Source organism: Pyrgilauda ruficollis, unplaced genomic scaffold (genome assembly GCF_017590135.1).
Source record: "Pyrgilauda ruficollis isolate IOZ18807 unplaced genomic scaffold, ASM1759013v1 scaffold70, whole genome shotgun sequence".
In the NCBI taxonomy this organism is placed as follows: Eukaryota; Metazoa; Chordata; class Aves; order Passeriformes; family Passeridae; genus Pyrgilauda; species Pyrgilauda ruficollis.
The window spans coordinates 2,520,051-2,541,174 of NW_024528822.1; the positions used below are offsets into that span (position 1 = coordinate 2,520,051).

The 21,124-nt window shown below is 39.6% G+C and overlaps 1 protein-coding gene across 1 annotated transcript in view; it reads left to right on the plus strand.

The window, feature by feature from the left end:
* PCNX2 (pecanex 2) overlaps positions 1 to 21,124 on the plus strand; it is a 150,885-nt gene that overhangs the window by 106,467 nt on the left and 23,294 nt on the right. The window contains exons 24-26 of the mRNA XM_041485485.1: positions 4,250 to 4,308; positions 6,749 to 6,964; positions 17,362 to 17,615. Coding sequence (XP_041341419.1) covers positions 4,250 to 4,308; positions 6,749 to 6,964; positions 17,362 to 17,615 — 529 coding nt within the window. The remainder of the gene's footprint in view (positions 1 to 4,249; positions 4,309 to 6,748; positions 6,965 to 17,361; positions 17,616 to 21,124) is intronic.

Here is a 21,124-nt window from a genome sequence, read left to right on the forward strand (position 1 = left end):
AAGGATGCTTCAACAGAGCTGTCTTTAGCAACTGGGACTATTTATACCTTAGCCCTGCCCTGGTTTCCTAGTGTGCAATCAAAGCCACTTTTTATTGTGTTATATGAAACAATGGCCCAGTCAGGGAAGGAGAGGAGGAAGAAAGCATAAAAATAAAAATCAGAGTGAGTGATCAGAAAGGAGAAATTGCTTTCATTTTTAAGAGATCCCTCTTTCCTAATGTCAATTAAACCCAAGTTGTATCTTCCATGCAGCTGCCCAGAAGACCTGGGCAGGGTCACGCAGGAAGGGGCTGTCAGCCCTTGCTGTTAAAACCACACTGAAATCATTCTGTCTATCAGATGAAATTGATTTAAAACTACTTCAGTATCCTTCCCCTTCCAGTTAATACCATTGTTTTTTACCTCTGGTGTCCTTCAAATACTGATGGGTGCCTGCTTATTCTGCCATGCCATTCTCCTCTTGACTCTCCTCCATTGTAGACAACTGCTGCTGTGGTTTTAATGCTAAGCCTTTGTTTATAGAGCCAGCAGCATTAGGCATTCACATGAAAATACTGAAGATTTTTTTTTCCAGATTCCTATGAATAATCATAGGGCTGCAGCACATAAAGTTTCTCTCTTTTAAATTTGCCTGTTAGATGTCATCGAAGTGTGGATTAAAATTCATTGGACACAAACAAAGAAAAACTTTGGATCAACCCTAGAAAGGCTTCTCTGCATCTCTGCTTTTCTTTTTTCTCTTTCAAAGTAGAGATCTTCTTTTACACAGCAGGAATCCTGGCAATCTTGAATTTTTGTTTTGGGGGAAAACTCAGCAGCAGCAGGGCAGATAGAACAGCTGGAATTTCATTTTGATCTTCTGGAAATAATGATTTATTAAGCATCATCAAATCAGCAATGATTTATTTATTTTCCTCAATTTACCTGATTCTCAATATACTCTGTATTTTCCCCAGACTGCCTTGATCCCCCTCACCCTTTTTTCTATCTTTCTAAGGAAATTGGGAAACTAAGTGGGAGAAGAAAATCTTTCTGGGCAGCATGTTTGGGAAAGAGAATAGAGGAAGTGACCTAAATTTTTTGCAAAAGGAAGCAATAATTTTAATGACATGAACAGTTCTACACAAGCCAGTGGGTTATCTCAGTGTCCATGTAAATGGGGAATTGAAAGAGCATGAGACAGATATTTCAGGAACTAAGCAGGATGTTGACTTTGAAATTGCTGAAGATAGTCCAACACAATCGCTTTTTCTCTAGGGTAATTGCTGGAGGAACTCTGCTTGGTTTGCATAGAATAATGCAATTCAGGAAGAAATTCAATTACTGAACTAATTATCACATTGGATGAGTGGTAACAACCGAATATAAAGTAAGAGGCCACTGGAGGAAAGCCCAAATCACCTACTAATCCCAAAAGTTCACAGTGAGAGGTCCTGGTTGAGAAGTAAATGTGTTGCTGGTTTGATTGTTAGGTGTAGTGGATTATAGTTTAATCCAATGCAAATTCCCATTGCTTTCAAGAAGATACAAACACAGCTTTGGTTAATAATAATTGTAGAATACTTTTAAAACCCAGAATTGATTACAGGACAGCATTTATTCGACTAAGCTGAATTTCAGCACTGAAGTTTGCTTTACAATCTGTCTATATTACCCTTGGTCTTAAAAAAAAATGCAATAAAATTATACTTCATAATAGCTGTATAAAGATTTGAGATCTAGTTGTGTCTGAAAAGGTAAATTCTTGTCTCACGTCCCAGGGCTCATGTTTTAGCTGCTCAAACAAAGCCTTAATGGAGCCTGGTTCTATTTTATTTTGTTTGGGTTTTTATGTTTGTGACAGCTGTTCTACTTCCTTCCCTTTTTCCCAGTCAGGCTGCATCATCTGAATTGTAGTGTCCCAAAGCATTTGTGATTTTCCCTGATTTTTTCATGCATCTTTCTGTCAAAAGAAAAAATAAGAGAGAGAGGGGAAAGAAATAGACCCAGAGCTGCATGCTGGGCAAAAGGATTCCTGTTTTTTATAGTTTAGAATTTTCTGAAGTATTGGTTGATTTTATGGGTAACAGAAATGGTAAGAAACTGGGGTAAAGAATAGTATTAACTTTTACCTTAAACTACCACACTGATTTCAGAGGCACTGAAAGTTAATAAAGCATCTATAATCTTAAAACATATGCGTTTGGAAATCAGCAGTGCTTCTCTGCTGAGAATAGAAAATTGATTGAATTCCACAACCTAATGTTTATCCTTACTCTTGCATATGCAGGTGGGTATATCAGGGTCAAAGAATTCTGACAACCTTTTTAAAGTAAAATGATACTTTATATTCTGAACTGCTTAGAAGGCACTTCCCCCCAGTGCCATTTTCTGTTGAATAGGAAACAATAATTGCAGTTGCAATGAGCTGAGCCAATCAGAAACAGGAAGATAAATACTACCTCCAATAAAATGTTAATCTATGTAGATAATGTACTCATATTAATTACAAATAATTTTAATTAAGGCTCTCATTTTCTAAATCATACTTTTTGCAAAGTAGAGAATGTGCCTTTTTAAGGAAAAAAAAAAATCACTTGCTTTTGGTAGGAAGCAGAAATAAAGCAAATCTGTTCCTCTTTTGTCTCCTACATGGAAACCTGTGTGTAATTTTTCTGTTGGTCAGTTTTCCACAGCTTTTTTGGGGAGGCTGTGGGGAGTGGATGAAAAGACTGTAACACATCAGTGGCATCCTTCTCCCTGTTGGATTCAGCATGAACTTACACACAAAATCCTGGAAACCGCTACTGCTTTTCAGAGACAATATTGTCTTTACACCATCCTTTTCCAGTGTTATTTAAGCTGTTTGAAACCTCCCTTAGAAGGGACCCCTCTTTGGTGCCATCTTCCTTGGGGCACGTCTGCAGTTTTCACAGTGAGTAGTTAAATTCGGGCTGTGGAGGTCGACTGGCCAATCCCCAGCCTGTTCAAAATCTCCTCTGGGCCCTGTGCTCCCCAGCCGGGAGCCAGACCCCAGCCAGTGTCACCCAGCCATGCCAATCTCACTGCAGTTCCACCAAGGACACCTGGATGTCCCCCTTGGATGCTATGCCAGGGAATTGTAGCTCTTTTGCCCTGCATTTGAAGGCCTTTGTACACAAGGTCCTTGCCACTGTCACACGTGACCTCATGCTGACTGTTGTTTGGGCCTTTTCCTGGTTTTACTTTGGTCTCATTTGCCAAGGAATCAGAGATCATATTTACATAGTTGATAGGTAGGTCTTCAGTTAAGGCTAGTGATTGAGGGCAAAATTTTGAGACAATATTTTTAATGAAGTGTCCTGAAATCCTTATATACTCATGCCACAGCAGTATTTCAGGGAAATTGATGTTTACTATAACATTTTTATTAGCCAGAGTTCCACTTTTATCCCAAGGACCCTTGGGTGCTTGAGAGATGCTTTGGACTTGGTGTTGAATATCCCTACTCACCACAACAATCATTCTCTTCTGTTTAACACCTGCTGGCCCACAGTGATTTACTCATTCCTTATTTTCTGACTTTAATAGTGTCTTTTGTTACAGTTAGTAATAAAAGTTCAATCCAATCTACCTTTTTAGTTGCTTTCTCTTTTGTAATAATTTTTCTTGTGTTGTTTATATTCCACTGCTACAGTGAAAATACTGAATAGGGAATGTGCCATTCATAAGGGTGACAGGGTTAGCGCCTGTATGAGCTAAGGCCCTCTAATTTATTCTTTTTCAAGCAATAAGAATGACCAGGGACTCTCCTGTTGCTGCCTAGCTAAATATGAAACTAAGTAAAGTATTTTTGTATTGTTGTTTTTCTGTAGATGGTGAACACCCACAGAAGTGTTTTCACCCAAAGAAAACTCCTCGAGTTTTCCTTAAGGCCTAGAAGGAAAGAAAGACTGATTAAATACTCTTTCTATTCACTGTTTTGGTGGCACCTGTCTATTTCTGGAGCCAGTTCAATTATTGAAGTACATAGTGTTGTGTCAGATGCCAAATTCTGAATGGACTGTGCCCCACAAGAAGGAAAATGGGCAGAAAGAGTGTGCTGATAAGCTACAATATCAATAGCAGTACTGACCTAAAATAACTATGTATGCCTGATGAATGGATTAGTGTGAACTGCCTAATTCTATAAACACAAAATTAAGAGATGTGTTAAAGGAAAAAAATGTTTATTGTGAGAATTGTTTCTTTAAAAAAAAAATTGTCTGTAAACATGTCTTTATTTCCAGCACCAAAAGATCAGACCATTCCAACACCAGACTGGCAATTCAGATCGAAAAGGATGCAGGTATGGCTTGGAAGTTTGGGTGTCTTGCTTGATATGCAAAATGTGATATATTTACACTGGTGAGGCTTTGCTGGGAAAGCTGAAGATATGCAAAGGGTTTGAATGTTGTGTGTACAAACCAAAGCATTTTAAATGTAGCAGAGCACCAGTTTGAGTCGTGTGACCTGAGTAAATTACTCCTCAGTTATGTGTAGCTGATCAGACAGAGAGCTGCTGGGCTGCCAGTTGCCTGATTAAATAATAATAATAAAATTAATGGTTAATTAATATTCCATACAAACACATTGGTGTTTGTATGGAATATGCAGCAGGCACCCTAGCTAGACTCAGAGGTCAGCTGTGGGTAGGGAAAGGTTTTGGGAAAAAAGCAGCAAGTTAGTGCCTCTACCACTGAGCAGTTTGGCCTGACAGGTATCTCCTCTTCCCTGGAGAGAAACCTTTTTGAGAGGGGAAGAAGAGAAGTTGGAAAACTTGCAAGAGGAAGAAGTAGGAAAGATGGTGGGCTGCTCTGCTGAGTATCAGTGCATTAAATGAGCACCAATCCATGGCCATGAAAAGCAACTTCCCAGGCCACAATGAGTGGTTCTTCTGAGACTGGGAAGTGAGAGCAGTTTTTGGCGCATCAGTGGACACAGAGAACGTGTGGTACATCAGCTGGCACTCTTCAGTGCCTGGTGGGACAGAGCCCTTTTCGGGGGGGAGCTGATACCAGTGTCTCATGCCAAAATCCCATCCCAGTGAGAGTGACCAAGCTTTCATAGATGTGTTCTTCCACTTTAGTGTTCTGTGGCAGATTTTATCTTGCCACAGAGATGGCAGAGGTTGCATTGTGAAGTTAGACATTTACAATTTAATTATTGCTGGTTTACCCCCCATCCTTTTCGTCCTTATCCATTACATCAGTAACATGAACAAATACATGTCTTCAAGCAGAAATTTATCTAATCCGAGGCGTCCAAGAGAGGGATTAATAGTTTGAAGCATGAATGGTGGTCTTTAATTATTTATCATTTCAGGCAGGGAGTTAAGATTTTCCCTAAGGCCATTTTGCCATCTGATAGCAGTGATCTTTAGCATTATAGTAGTGACCTTTAGCACTTACACACTAATAAGTGAATTATGTTTTAAACCCTGTAGCACAAGAAAAGCATTCGTTTTGTGTATGTGCTTAAAAGACTCATTTTATGACTTGCTTAAATTTTGACCAAATACGTTCCAGAAGGTGCACAGGTGAGTGTGTCTGTGTGGACATGGGCACAGATGGACAAACTTACCACGGCTGGATGCGTAATGGCCACGGGCACAAAAAGCAGTGTAGTTACAAGCCCTCTCCTCCTCTGGTGTCGAGGAACAATTTGTAGGGGAAGCTATAGCCTTTGCAAGCCTCAGCTTCTGGGCTTTTTTCTCCTCCATGTTAGATCTTCTCCTAAATATGCACAAACATAAAAATGCATGACTGCCTGTATGTCCGTATCCACATACACTCACATGCATACAAATACATCTACAAGAGGTTGGTTTGTACATGTATTTGTGCACCAGCATTTTAAGAGTATTAAAGGTGGGACTCTGATGCATTACAGAGGAGAAAAGCAGTTCTCATGTCAAGCATATATTGTGTAAAAGAGTACAAGCAGAGTGCAATACCATGTTGGATTGTATGGCAGCATGATAGCATTTGTGAAGGGTTCAGTCCCTTTCACAAATCACCATCATAACGTGCTCCTTTTCATCCAGTTAAAGGCCATAGACCTTTAAGAGATTACACTTCTAGACTGTGATGGGGTGTTTGTTCACTTGGGCGTTTGGTCCAAGCCATGTGTAATTGAACAGCTACTGTTTTTTAATTGGTAGCAATTCTGGTGATGCATGTTTCATGCTTACTCAGTGTACTCAGTAAGCTGTTTTAAAATGAGTATCCTCATCTTAAGTACTAACAGATTCTTCATTGACAAAGCCTTGAAAAATTCCTGGAGGACTAGAAGAAAAAAATCCCAACAAAATTATTGGTATCTGTGTGACCAAATTATTTGAAAATCTCTTAAAAAACATTCAAATTTAACTACATGTACTGAAGTAATAGTGATTTATTTGCTTCTTTACATTAAGAATAGTATATAGACATTAACTTAGCATTGCAGAGACTTTTAGTGGAGCAAAGAAATTCTTACTGTTGTAAATCATGGAGGTTATTTGATTGAGTCTGAAATATGTGTTGTCACTAATGTGATCTTTTATTTACAATATTGCTCATATTAACCTGATTCTTTGAAGGGCTACCCAAAAAAAGTAGATTGTGTAAAGTATCAGGAAGATATCATCCAGCTAGTGGAAGCAGATTTAAGTAGGAATGAAAAAGAACATAAAATGTAATGCAGAATGGCTTTGTGTTTTGTTTTTTTTTTTTATTTTTTACAAATATGTGCTGCTCTGGTTGTAGGAAATGATGACAATAATCTCAACTCCATTTTTTATGAGCATTTGACAAGATCTCTGCAGGAGTCTCTTTGTGGAGATTTGATCCTGGGCCGCTGGGGAAACTACAACACAGGAGACTGTTTTATTCTGGCATCAGATTATTTAAATGCCTTTGTGCACTTGATCGAAATTGGAAATGGCCTTGTCACCTTTCAGCTCAGAGGGCTTGAATTTCGAGGTAAGGATCCATGATGATTTCAATAGCAACAAAATCCAGTAATAAATCCTGTCGGTCTTTTTAATCTATCACAACTCTACAGTAGGACGTAGGGTTTGAGGACCTTTCTACAGATGCCTGTCTGTCTGAAAGCTTGGTACTTCTTTGTATTGTTATATGAATGTTGTTTTGAAATCTAGATGTTAAGAAATTTGGAGCCATGTTCTGCTGTATCATAAGACTTTCAGAAAGAAGGTTTGTTGAATGGTTTGCTTGGTTCACAGATCTTTTGAGTAATGCTTAGTTATGTTTTCATATTATTTATTTTCCTCCATAACTATGAAAATTGGAGTTGTTCTTAAAATTTTTCAACCCAAAAAACCTTGTCTTTGGGAAACAAACAAACAAAAGAACCAAAACCAAAGTAAGACTCCTTCCATGGAAAATATCCCGTTTCAAACCGTACAAGAAGCCAATGCTGAGATGGTTTCTGTCACACTAGAACAGCAGAGTATAATCAGAGTATAATCAAGGTGACTTTTCAACAAGGTTGAGTGTGAGAAAATAAGTGACAGCCTGGCTCTTTGAATGCTCTTAAAGTGTGGGAGGATTAGACTAGGAAATAACATGTGTGGGCTCAAGTCTTGACTCTGTGACAGACTCCGTGTAGGATATTGAACAGGTTGTGGTGAATGCTTTGTGTTCACTTTCCTTCCTGCGTAGTGGGGATGAAGATAACACTCTTGTGTCCTCAGCAAACTTATGTAGAAAGAAAACAGTAAATGCCTGAAACAGCTTGGTATTGTAGTGCCTCATGAGATGCCTATTCAGAACAAATGCAAATTGTGAGGAAAAACAACTGGAAAGGAAGAAAAATAATTTATCAGCCTTATAATTTCTTGTTGTTTATGATGGTTGTTGAGGAATGCATGGTCATGCATGTGTGTTTCTTAGGCTTGCTTCAACTTCCAAGAGATCTGTGCAAGTATTCTTGTATTCATCTTCTTGAGCAGTGGTGCTGCTGTGTCAGGGATAGGTACTTGCAGTCTAACTTCCAAAACTTATTTTTGCTGATAATCCTTTTGTGTTAAAATAGTTCAGTGTGGGATTTGAAACAAACAGAAGAAAGAAATCTCCTTCCCACTTAAATTGCAGGAGTCTTGTGAGGTAATTGTTCTTTTTCCTTGCGCAGTTGCCCCTTACTGGGGGTCCCTCTCTATCATCACCATCTCCAGGCAGTAGAAGTTAAGTAAATGTTGGAAGCAGATGAAAGCGTATGAAAGGATGCTCAAGCCACTTGCTAGCTGGATAAAAAGATCACGGCCTAGCAGACAGGCATAATGAACTGGATGTTGAATGGGGAACAACTGGATAGTTTTGTTGCAAAGTGGTTTGGGAAGACTTTCTTTGACATTGAGCCAGGATCATTCACAGCCAGCAAGTGCCGTTTGGCATTTGGATCTGAGAGCAGAGCTCAAAAATTGCAGTGTGCCACCTGTCGAGGTATCTCTGTATTCCCTAAAATCACAGTTAAAGTAATTAAGTGTGTCTGAAAATTGACCTTTCCATGCAGTTTGCCTAATGCGGTTCAGTGTTAATTAACTGTAGTTAATACTGTTTTACTTTGTGAATAGCTCCAGCATGTCTGCCAGCTGCAACAGGTCTTTAAATTCAGCTGAGGCTGAGCCCCACAGCCTCACATGTCTTTCACAGACTGCTGTTGAGAGCCAGCTGAGTTCTCAAGAGGAATATCCTTTTTCCCAGTCTTTTTTCCACTCCTCAGGGGGAGACTGGCATCCTGCAAAGCAGCACCTCTTTCTTACACACGAGTCTTGGACGGGCCTGGACCAAGAGAGCAGCAGCAAACTGAACTGGAAAGTAATGCCAGTTACTGGAGGTGGAGAGGGGTGGGGAAATGGTGGTTTCACCTAGATTATCTCATCCTCAGTACAAATCTAGTCCCCTATGCCTCCTCACCCTCAGAGTATCACTAGGGGAAGTGACTGCTCAATACTAGAGGAGGAAGTAGTAGGAGATAGGAGAAAAATGGACTCTCTCTTCTCTGAACCTACTGGATAATCCTATTTCAAGAATAAGACAAAATTTGTGGGTTTGTGTCCTCACAGACATGGTGTGTAAGGAAGTTTTCTCTGGTCTTCTGAGTGAGTGGTAGAGGAGTTGTTATGGGAGCAGAAAGTGGGAGTGTGTGTGTTGCTGTTCCGCTGTTCCACAGCCTGGAACAGAGAAGCCATGTAGGGTTGAATGAAGGAAATTACCTGAGATAAAACCAGCTCAAACATGTAGCATGTGCTGTGCCCTGTGAGAGCTAAACCCCACTGGACTGTGTGGAATGAGTGCCAGAGAAATCACACAAATTACAAGCCTGCTTAAGGATGGAGTTGGAGAAGCCAAGGAGGCCAGAGGGGAACCAAGAACAGCCAGATAAGGATGGCTAGATCTGATGCAAACTATAATAAAAGCTTCATGGACACCAAAGTGTGAGCAGATAACCTGCTGTGTGCCCAGTGGAGACTTCCTGGAATGATGTGCTGCCACCAGAGGGTTGTTTGTGTCTCCAGGTAACCCATGAAGGCTGGTGTGCTTTAGATAAACTATGCTGCAGAACTGTGCCCTTCCTGTACGTGATTTGGTCCTTTTGCCAACAAGGAGCTGGGCTGCTCTGGTGGGGCTGCAGGCCACAGCGGTGCCCAGGCACTCAGGCACTAGTCTGAGTAAAAGGAGCCAGAGGGGCTGACCTGAATGCAGTTCATAAGGGGATGGACCAAGGCTGTTCCAAGGAAGTTGTGTGAAAGCTGAGACTGAAATTCTGCCTTGGAAGGCATTCTTTGCTCCTTCCCTTGAACAATTGCTGCCTGCAGGGGCGGGAAGGTAGAGCAGGCTTCTATCAAGCAGCACCAAGAGACATCTCCTGTGTGGACTGGGCACATTGTTCCCCATCTCAAGTCTTGCAGAAGGCTGGTGAATACAGCCTGAATACTGAATACAGTAGCAATTTTTTCTGCAGAAGTGAGAGAGTGTATGGAACTGCCCTGGAAGAAGCTGATGGTTTACAAAGTCAAGTGGCATTTATTAAGCACCAGACTCTGCTTTGGGCATCCTGCATTCCTATTTTTAGTTGTCTGGTCATGCACTGTTTTTTACAGGGGACCCTAATTCCTTTCATTGTACAGAATGGTTTCCCACAAGGGGGAGAAAAGGGCTAGAGGAGGAACTTGTAATCTGTAATTTCTGAGTTTTGGCTGCTTCATTTCAATTTCAAGCAAGTAGTTTTAATTGAGGGCCCCAAAAATCTGCTGTTCCTTAAATAGGAAATCTGTGTTTGCTTTGGAAATTGGTGAATCACAACAGTGTTCTCTGTGACTGTTTTATGTTTGTGACTAGACCAAAAGCAATATTTGCATTGTGGAGCTCTGGATTTTCCTATGTGTGTTTCTCGTTGAGGTGACTGAAAGGCTGTGCAGGCAGTACTGGTAGTGCCCTAAGAAGGGGTCACAGAGCCTTCTGAATTTAAATGTAGCAGGAGGTACTTGCTGCCCCCTCAGTTTGTAGACCATCCTGATTGAGGTTTGGCATTGTGAGTGACTGATCCAGATGCCTTTCTAATTGTTTGTAATAGAAGCATTTGTCTCAGCTTTTAAATGAGAAAACAAACCCAAGCAAACGCCTGCAGGCAGCCTAAGAAAGTACAGACTGAGCAGACTGAAAGAAGAGGGCAAATCTGGGATTCCCTTAATCTGTCTTTAGTCCTGTTTTCATTAAACACCTTGGATGAATTAGTTTTTCACTCTCCCATTCTATGGACAGAGAGGGGGTGTGCCTCCATTGTGTCATTCATCCTGAATATAAAGCAGAGGGGAGGCTCAAGACCTCCAGGCATTGACAGGAAATGCCCAGCTCCTCATTTGTGGACAGCAAGGAGAAGGTAGAAATGAGCTGAAACTAGGGGAACACTTCCAAGGAGCTGCACAGTGGTGTGGGGAATTGAGCCCTTCAGTAACTTAACTCTGCTGGGTGTGTTAGACCACAGCAGAATGCTAAAAACAGCCTGCCAGAAGAAATACATAACATATCATTTAATTTGAAAGGAAGAGATGGGAAAACCCACAGTCAGGGAACAAGCAGAAACAATGTCAAAATACCTCCCTCTCACAAGTTCCCTATAGAACAAGGGAGGTTTAAAATGTTTTCCTGTTTAGTCTGTGTGTCTACAGAGTGTCTTTTGGGGAATATTCATTTAGCATTACATGTGTAGAAACTACTTACTGATGGTGTTGCTGAAGTCTTCAGGACGTGTTTTCTAACTCCTGCATGGTATTCTTCAGTCTTTTAATGAACTTCTAAATCTCTGCTGTGATTTTTTTTTGTTACTGCATGTTGCACGTGCAATATTCATGCTTCACTTGGAACTTCATTAGATGGATCAAGGCACGAAGCGCAGAGCAGACACAGATGTAGTTGTACACAGTGGCAGGCAGCTGTGGCAGCAGGATGGGATTGCCCATGGGGTTCTCTGTGCTTATTTCCTACACAAAATGGTGTAGGAAAGCAGCCAGTGCAGGCTGTGTGCTCTAGGCACAGTACTGACGTCTAATAAGGACAGTTACTCATTTCTGCAGCATGTGTGCATAGTTTTATTACAGTAGCAAGTGCATTACCAGTGTAAAGAATATTTATTTGTGTTTGATTTTTGTTTCTGAAGGCTCTGTAGCACTAGGAAGAATAATTCTTTATTTAAAGAGCAGTTGCAACTTTTATGTTTTTACAAATCACTTCTTGCTGTTGGGAAATAAAAGTGCCCATGTTCATGTTTTTCCTGAGACCACACTTGAGGTATATTGAATGTATGTACCAGTACATTAAAAGGTTTTGCTAAATTACACAGTTCAGAGAAAAACAGCATTTTTTGACACATCCTTTGGTGGAGAAGGTTAAAAACCAAAAATGCAGTTTGTGGGAAAGAACAAAAACTGAGAGACACACTTCTTGGAAATACTGGAAACGTGGACAGAAAGGATGCAAAGGGGTTTCTTTAATCTTGGTGATTTAATTGGGAAGAATAGCATGAAACAGGGAAGAGGATACTTTATGTTAAATGCAAAAAATCTGTGATGTATAAGCCTTTCTAGGTGTACAATGATGCTCCAACAATGGAAGCTGTCTATAAATTTCAAATAGGCTTAGAACAGTTTCTGTAGCACATACTGGAATAAATATTTGATGTCTTTTTTCCTTTTTCTTCCTTTCATAATTTTATGTGTATTTATGTGTGCACTGGAGAAGACTTCTGGAAAGAAGGAAAATGTTAAATACAGTGCAGCCTTTCACTGAGAAAATATCTTTGCCAAAACCAAAATATTGCCTCTTGCATTGCAATGCAGAAGATGTGACACAAGAAGTTTTTGTGGTGTTTCATAGCTGCAAGTTTAACAACAAACATCTTTGGAGAATGCTACCTCCATGTGGCCTTTCTTAGTGTGCCTCTACGGGCCAGGAAAAGGAAAGGTTCCTGAGGAGAGGGGATGCCTGTTATTGTAGCAACTGATCTGGTTTGAAAACTAGATTGTTTTTCAGACATACAAGCCCTTGAAGCATCTGAAAGCCAAACCACAGTTTTATACCTAACAGCCTTGATGTTTGAGGAATTGATACTTTTTAAGTATTTTCAGGTCTTTTAAGTCCTGAAATTTTTCTTTGAAACAAACTGAGACTATCAGAACCTATAAATTACTGTTCTTTATTCCAGTTCCACAAACAAAAGAGCAGGAAGGAGCCAAAAAGGTTGCAAGTTTCCAGAATGTGTCTAATTCTGAGGCTCATGACTTTCCATTTTTGAGCTCAGTTCACTCCTCTTTGAGGTATTTGGTTTTTTGTGTTTCTAGAACCACATCTGTTGTGTGTTTCAGTAGAGGATGGCCTTCCAATGGCCGTAATTATGCTCACTGTGCTTTTTTTTTGTGTGATAACTTACTGCTTGTTAAACTATCCTGAGCAGAAAAAAAAATGCTGGTTGAGAAGGAGCCTTATCCATCAGAATTTGGGAATACGTGGATTTGCAGCATAAGCTTGTTGATACAGAGCCAGATAATTCTACTGTAATGCATTTATTGGTAAGACATTCTTTTGCTTGGTTTTGCCAAACAAGTGGTGGGCAACCAGGTGTTTTTCTGGAGTCATCTGCAAGGAGACCTCTGCGTGGCTTAGGAAAGGAGTTACCCTGGGCATGAGCCCTTTCTGTGTAGATTTGCACCCTGGTTGCTTCTTTGTCATCAATCCTCAGTGCTCAAGCTGTTGCTACCTTCAGCCACAATAATTAGTTGCTGTTCTAGATGTGTTGTAAAACTGAAGTGTTTTATGGAAATGAAAACCAATCCTAGAATACTTCTAGTATGTGGTTGTGTAATGGATTCTTCTTTCTGGCCTCTCAGATCTTGGAAAATGCTTTTCACTCCCTGAGTTTTCAAAACTGAATTCAAAAGCACACTGTGGTTTCAGCCTTTAATTCTAGAAGGCTGGGTGATCATTCAGTTAGGTGTATTTTATCCTTTTGAAGCAAGATTAGTCTTCAGTTTCAGTTTTCTCATTTCCATTTAGGTCAAATCATTCTGGCAGAGCACAAGTCTATCCTCAAATCCTGATGTGTCAGGAAAATACAAAGAGCTCCATGTTCTCACCCTGGCTTTCTCCTGAGCTCACACAGGCTGACCTTGCTTTGTTCAGCTGGCACATTTTTTTTACCTTGATGGACTTTTGGGCAACCCTCCAGTATTAGATATCTTACAAATGAATTGGTCACATCTATACTAGCAAGGGTCAGAGTGAATGACTAAACTTGAATGAAGTGCATGAGATTATTTTCCTTCTACTGCAGAAAAAAAATGTAAAAAAATATTTTCCCTCAGATTTTGAAAGGACTAATTACTAGTGATAACATTTTCCTGTATTTTAATATTTAATGGTACTACACTTAATTATATTGCAGAAGTGAAGTGCATGTTCTCTTCCCTGCTCTTTGGTTTTATGAATAATTCTCTCAGAGTTGCTTGAACTTGCTAATTTTTTGAGAAGCAATATAAAACTTGTCATTTAAATCATCAGCTTATAGCACATACAAAAAAGTCCAGGGCCAGCCTTCTGTAAAAGACAGACACAAATGCTTGGCTTCATTTATTGTGTCCTGTCCCTTCTGGCTCAACTGCTGTAAAGCTGAGCACATGCACTTAGTCTCTGTGGTACCGGTGTCTGGAGTAATGAACCAAAAAGGATTGATGTATGCACAGGTAAATGAAATTTTACTGTAAAATGCCAATCTGGTATTGAAGTCCAGCCAGTGCATTAAGGACTAAAGCAAGGCTCCATTAAAGATGAGAGGAAATTACTGGCAGTTGTTCTAGAACTGACTGCAAGAATTAGGAAGGAACCAACATGTATTTGAGCATCAAGCCTGAACGTTGTCTTTGTGGACTGGAGTCCTTTTACTAGATGTTGTTTGGAAATACTAATCAGCAGGAATGAGGAGTTGGTGTTGTGTCAGAGCATTGGCCATGGCTCAGGTTATGCCTTTAAACTGAAGAGGGACACCCCAGAGGCTCTGCAAGCAGTGAAGACACTGAATCCCAAGGTGGCAGTGCCCAAGTCCATCAAACATCTTTTGTTAATCAAGTGCTTGTTTGCCAGATGTTGAAGAGCACACTCCTGATTTCATTCTTTGGAATAAATCCATAAAACGACCACATGAACTCCTTTGGTTGTTTCGCATACCTTTTGTAGTAACACAGGTCCTCTTGGAATGACTCCTGCTCCTCGAGTTCAACATTGATTGCACCCCCTGTAGTATAATTTTAACTCTGGCTGATTAAAATTGCCCAGCAAAGACAGCTTGGAGGAATTTTAACCTGTAGAATTAGCTAAGCATGCAAATAATGTTCTGGCATCGTCTTCTGTTTGTTATGCATGTGATGACAGTTTCCTTTAAACATTGAGGGTCTCTTGAATTCACCTTTTCTTTGCCTTACCAGCCTCCTTGGCCCTGTATTTTACAAAATATGTCCCCTAAGAAAACTAGTAATTACAGAAACTGCAGTAATAATAATCAGTATTTGTTGAAAGAGGTAGTAGAGAGGGTAAAGCCTTCCACAGAAATAAAATTTGATATTTCCATAGCAAAAGAAAAAAAATATACAAATAGTTACATAGGCTGGAAAAAGGCATCTTTAAATCCTGTTGTTGTAGAGGGATCAGGGACAATTGTTCATTGTATTTCTCATTCTCTATCTCTTGCAAACATTTGGCAATACTTAATTTTGCACCTGGGATGAAGATGTATCTTCTCTTAAATTCAGTGTAGTACTGAAAGACCTTTAAACTTTTGGAAATAAACATAACAGCAATAGTAACAGCACCAGCATGGAGCATTTGTTTTACTCTTTTCAAGCAATATTTTCCCTACTTCAGTTTGAGTACGATGTCTTCTGACTTGATTTCACAGAAGCATCTGCTGACCTAGAGCAGTTCTTGGCTTTTTTTGCTGTCGAGCAGTAAGTATTAATTCATGTAGAAATCTGTGAAATGTGAAGCAGAAGCAGTCCAGTTCATGTCCAGTCCAACTGGAAATGTCAGCCTAATAGGTCATGGCAGTATTGAAAGGCAAGATGTTTATATTTGGATGACCTGAAGACTTCTAATAATTTTTCATATTGTATACTCCTGAAGTCTAAGGAGGAATGCATATCAGTGTGTGAGCAACACTGAGTTCACAGTGCAAATTTTCATTCATGGCAAACTGAACAGAAAACACTGGAATATACTGAATCTTTTCCCTCCATCTCTGAGGGCTCTGATCCTGTTTTTTCTCACACATTTTCTTTGGATTTTTCTATTCTTTTTTACTTGTATGTTTTGTTTGCTGCACACATTTTAGCAGATGCACAGGCAAAAAAAAAAAAAAAAGAAGCGATCACCCATACTTTAGCATATTTTGTTGTGTTTTGAAAGGTTTTTCTGAGTGAGGAGACAGGAATATTCTAGATGCTATTTCTGTTGATACAAACTGAAGGTCACAGGTTGTTGACCAGAGAGTTGTGATGGGACTGGAACAGATAGTTGAGGGCACGGCATTTGTCATCATGCTCCACAGAAAGGCCTTTGGGATGCTGCCCTGCTCCAGGCTCTCCTGCAGACTGCAGGGAATTGAAGCTGGCACTGTGTTCTTTCCTGGCTGAATGTTCAGGTGATGAACACAGCCAAATTCTTCTCCCATTTACAGTGACACAACAGGTCTGTTGGTCCTGGTGGGGAGGGAGCTGTTGAACTGCAGTGCAGTCTCACATCTGCCTCTCCTGTCGAGTCTGTTTAGAAGCTGATGGAGTCAGCAGTCTGTGGGGTGATACTGAACCTCTGGCAGAAGGCCTGTGCAAGATGTGTAACTTGCATCACAGGAGGTGCCCTTGAAAGATGGTTTATGTACAAACTCAATGGAGAGTAAGTTCTGTAACAGCCTAGGGAGAGTAAATTTAAAAAAAAAAGCATAGATCAAGAACATAAAACTTAAGTATTTTGACAGTACTGGCGGGGGGGACACGGGCATCTGCCTCAGTTTTTATTAGCAGTGCCCTACATAGTATAGAAACTACATTCACAGATTTCCCCTAAATCCACAAGGGCTCGGCTTGACCATCTAGTGAGCACAGCACAGGCTGAAACTGCAGAGACTGCATTACTGCTTCTGCATCTGCCTCATGATTTCTTTTTGAGGTAATATATCCTTTTTAGAAAAATTTGCTCTACTTTGATCTAAAGCCTGTGTAATAGACTAATTAGAAAGCTGTTCTGTTCTTGTGATGTACTGCCACTAGTGCTGTTCATTAGAGATGTTTGATCCAGAGTAGCTTTTACTCCAGTGGGAGAGAGAACAACCCAGTAGATGTTATTTTTGGAACCTGCTTTCCAAGATAGTTTGCTAAAACCCAAATTTTACAAGTGCTCTGACACACTAAAATCTTTCTTTGGGTCCAGTATGTTACTTGAGTTTGCAGATTGAGACTTGGATCAATTTGCTTAATGTGCCTTATGGAGCAAGACTCTTTAGAATTGCTTCTTGGTGAGTTTTTATGGAGGCAGAAACTGTGGTCTGTAGTTTAGCTCCACTCAGAACCCATTAGAACTAGAACATTAGATCAGGCCCTTTTGGCTTTTTAGGTGATAGTAGTAAATGAGTAATGTACAGCCCTTTATTTGCTGCTGCACGTGGCTCACATCGAGTTTGTTGCCATAGCTCGTTCTTTCAGATTTTTCTAAGTGCATACAACCCTCAAACATACTTTGGATGTGAACTTGCAAGGCATCCTTTGTTCCTCCTCCCCCAATAACTGGCAGCACACTCTCTCTTTCTTGCTGCCAAGGGACATATTGCCAGCAGAGAGAGGTGGAAGCTATAACAGAAGGAGATGAAGACAATGAAGGCTGCTGCTGTTGTAAGCCCGGGCACTTGCCTCACCTGCTGTCCTGCAATGCAGCCTTTAATCTGCGCTGGCTGACGTGGGAGATCACGCGCACCCAGTACATCCTGGAGGGATACAGCATCATTGACAACAATGCTGCCACCATGCTGCAAGTGTTCGACCTGCGCAGAATCCTTATCAGATACTATATCAAGGTAAACTCTTTGGCCGAGTGCACTTTGTTCCTAGGCAGGTTTGTCAAACACAGTGCTGTTTGTCTATAGAAGAAAGAGCATTTGAAGTGTTTTGCTTTATGTTTATCCATCTGCTCTATAGTCTGGTAGTCAGACTGACTTGATGCTAGATCACAGAACCATAGAATCATTTGGTTTGATCTTAAGATTATCCAGTTCCAACCCTTCTCCTATGGCAGGGACACCTTCCACTGGAATAGGGATAATTAATTAATGTCTTCCTTTGCTAAATTTAATTCTGATCACTTATACTTACAGTTAGTACAGAAAATGGCAGGCATGCTTCAGTGGACATCAAGAAGGTGAGTTACCATCCTGTAGGAATAAAATCAGACAAAGTGTTCTTACTTATGTTCTTATGTTCTTACAACACTTCACTAACAGTTTGTTATTTCTTCTTGCCTTGGCCTTTCCACTGTTTCTTTTTTTTTTCTTTTTATTTTTTGTCTTTTTTTTTTTCCCTGGGAAAGAAAAGAAAGGTATTAACAGGCATAAAGTTCTTGGGAAACTTCTGAACAGCTGTTTCTCAAATGTACTTTTTTAGTAGTGCAAACCCCCTTCTTACCTTCTGTTTTACACATATATCACAACACATTTGACATTGGTTTATTACACTGATTACACATCAGTTCATTTACACCACTTCTATTATTGCATTGTTATTAAGATCACAATAACCACACAGATACTAATTTGTCAAAATAATTGAACCTTATAGTCTGGCAAGACATCTTCATCCTCTGCCAAAACAATTCCCAATCCAGAAAATGAAGAATTTGTTGGGCTTTATAGTCTTCTACTGAAACAGCAGGAGCCAAGTGCTGCTTGCTATGCCACTGGTACTGCCATGAAGCCAGTTGCTAAAGCTCCAAACCATCCCTGACATGTCCTTTTTACTTACATCTCTGCTATTGTAAAAATCTGTCAGCTTCAGAGAGATACCTGTTGTAAATAAGTTAATCACCATTTTTTGCAAATGAGCCAACGTAGTAAAAACAAGCTCATTGCCTTACAAAGCTGCTTTGATCATGCAGTTGATTACTTCTGAGATTTCATAAATAATTTTGTAGGCAGTACGGCCTGGTAACCAACCTGCTTTGTTTAATAAACTAATTAGAAATAAAACTGCATGTGAGCATGATTTTTTCTTTTTAGAAGTGGTGTTTGTGGCTATAAATTGTTTTAAAGCAATGCAACTAAGCTAAAAAAAAAAAAAACAAAACAAAAAACCAACTCTTCTTTAATGAGTATGTTGTTACAATTGGTTTGCTTTATTTTAAAAGGTAACCTGAATAACTGGAACATAAACTGGTACAAGCTGGCAAATGACTCAGCTTTTGATGGAAAATGAGATTGAAAAAAATCCTAGTCTAAGCTGCAATCAAATCAGCATCTTATTAGTTTAAAGCATTGAGTAATTTTGCTTTTTATACTGGAACTGGTTTTGTGCCTTAAAATGAATCAATATATGGAGTATTTGTGAGAAGTGCGAAGTTCACCACATGGGATGTAAAAGCTTAACTGAAAGGTGGTTTAGAGCTTCTGGTTCTGGACACACCTGAGAAGCAGCTGACCTAGGTAAGATGGCTTAGACAAACTCCCATCCCATGTGATAGAGGTGTGGTTAGTTGATGCTGTTTTGAGTAGAAGGGAGTGGGTTAAAAGCTCTCCACATCACTGAGATGTGCTGTGGCTCCATCTCCGCTCTGTGCTGTTCATGTGCACTACTGATGGCTCTGAAAGCATGAAAATCAGGTCTCTTCTTGTTGGATTTAGTTGAGCCAGTATTATTTATATTGCACTGACAGAGCTTCATTCTCAGAAGGGTCAGTCTTCATTCTCAGGCTGTCCATCTTTTTAATCTACTTCCCTTTTTAGGGAAGGATGAACAGAAGATAATAATAACCTGTTGGCACCTTCAGTATTAGCCTGGGCTGGGGCTCCCTTTAGTGAAGGGAGGGTGCACTTAGGAATTCCCTTTGCTAGAATGTCACTTCCCAAAAGAAAGTTACCTGGATATTTTCTTGTCTTTTTAAAATAATTAGTTTTTACCATAAACAGGGACTTTAAAAAGATTTGGTAAAATCTTTAATACAGCCTTGGAAAGTGAGAAGATTATAATATGTATTAAATCAGCTTTTATCCTGTTTATTTAATGCTTGCTTCCAAATAAACAGTATCAGACACAGAGGTGAGAATTCATTCCTTCCCCAGCTCTTTCTTCTGGGGGAATGTAAATCAAGACCCTGTGCAGTTTCACTGTGAACATTCTAAAAAGTCCTTCACACTTTCTTTTTAACAGTGTGAAAGTAATTGTAAGAAGAACTATAGATAAGGTAGTATTCAGGTCACATAAAACACAAACTCAAAAGTCACTTAGGCTGGAGTTTCTGCAGGAACTGCACTTCCATTGCATTGAGCATTTGGAGTGTTTCTGGTTTACTCTCTGTAGCTTACAATGTTGTAAGTATTTACCATATTGTTTCAGAAATGCCATATAGCTGAGGATATACTTGTGCATAAAACATATCTTGTAAGAGTTACCAAGGGCAGAATTTAATTAGGTGACAGAAGATTTTGTTGTTTCTGTGTCTGATTGCAGGTCTGATTTTTTTCCCAGCTGAATCAGCTTCTTTGTAAACACAGATGAGGATAATAAAAAAAGCAAACTCTATCTCAAAAATCAACAAAGAGAATGTATTGCTTTGTTATAGTTCTTCTATCCTTCAAGAATAATTACTGTATTGGTCTTTTAAACAGTGAGTTGCACTGAGGATCTTATTCCTAAATCATATTTATTTCATTTGCAGATTCATTGACAGCCTAGATATGCACACATTTCTTATTGTGGAAGGATTTTTATTCCCCACAAATAAAGTGGGTCAGCTCCTGTAGCCCTTCTGCATATATTTTGAAATAATTTTCTGCCCAACTACTGTGATATTTTTCCCTTGTGCCTCTTCCATCTCTTCTCAATATATTCTTATTTAAACATCTTTTAGTATTCAAGAAGTCTGTGTATTTGCTGACTGCTGTGTTTTCAGCTCCTATTGTTTCTGCATGAATCTTTTTTAAGGAGTGTATTGTTCTCCACATGCCAAGAAATTAAGAGTCCATCCTGTCCATATCTGTCTGACTTGTCTTTTTCCTCTGAAGCTAGATTCTCCTCTTACTTTTGTACAATTTGAAAAATAAACTGTGGAGAACGTCTAGGGTTTTTCAGAGGGCTGGTAGTGCTTCTGTCTTCTGTAATCCGTCATATATTAATTATATAAATTTATTTGCTTAGTACTATTTCCATTGACTGGGTAAAGTAGAACTACATTATCTTCAGCCGTGTATACTTGCTCCTCGTTTGCTTTGGTATCCAGCTCTAAATTAATATTATAAAACATTATAATGGGACTTTCCTGCTGATAGAACACTCTGGAACTTCTTAAGCTTCATATTCTTTTGAAAATATGCTCTAA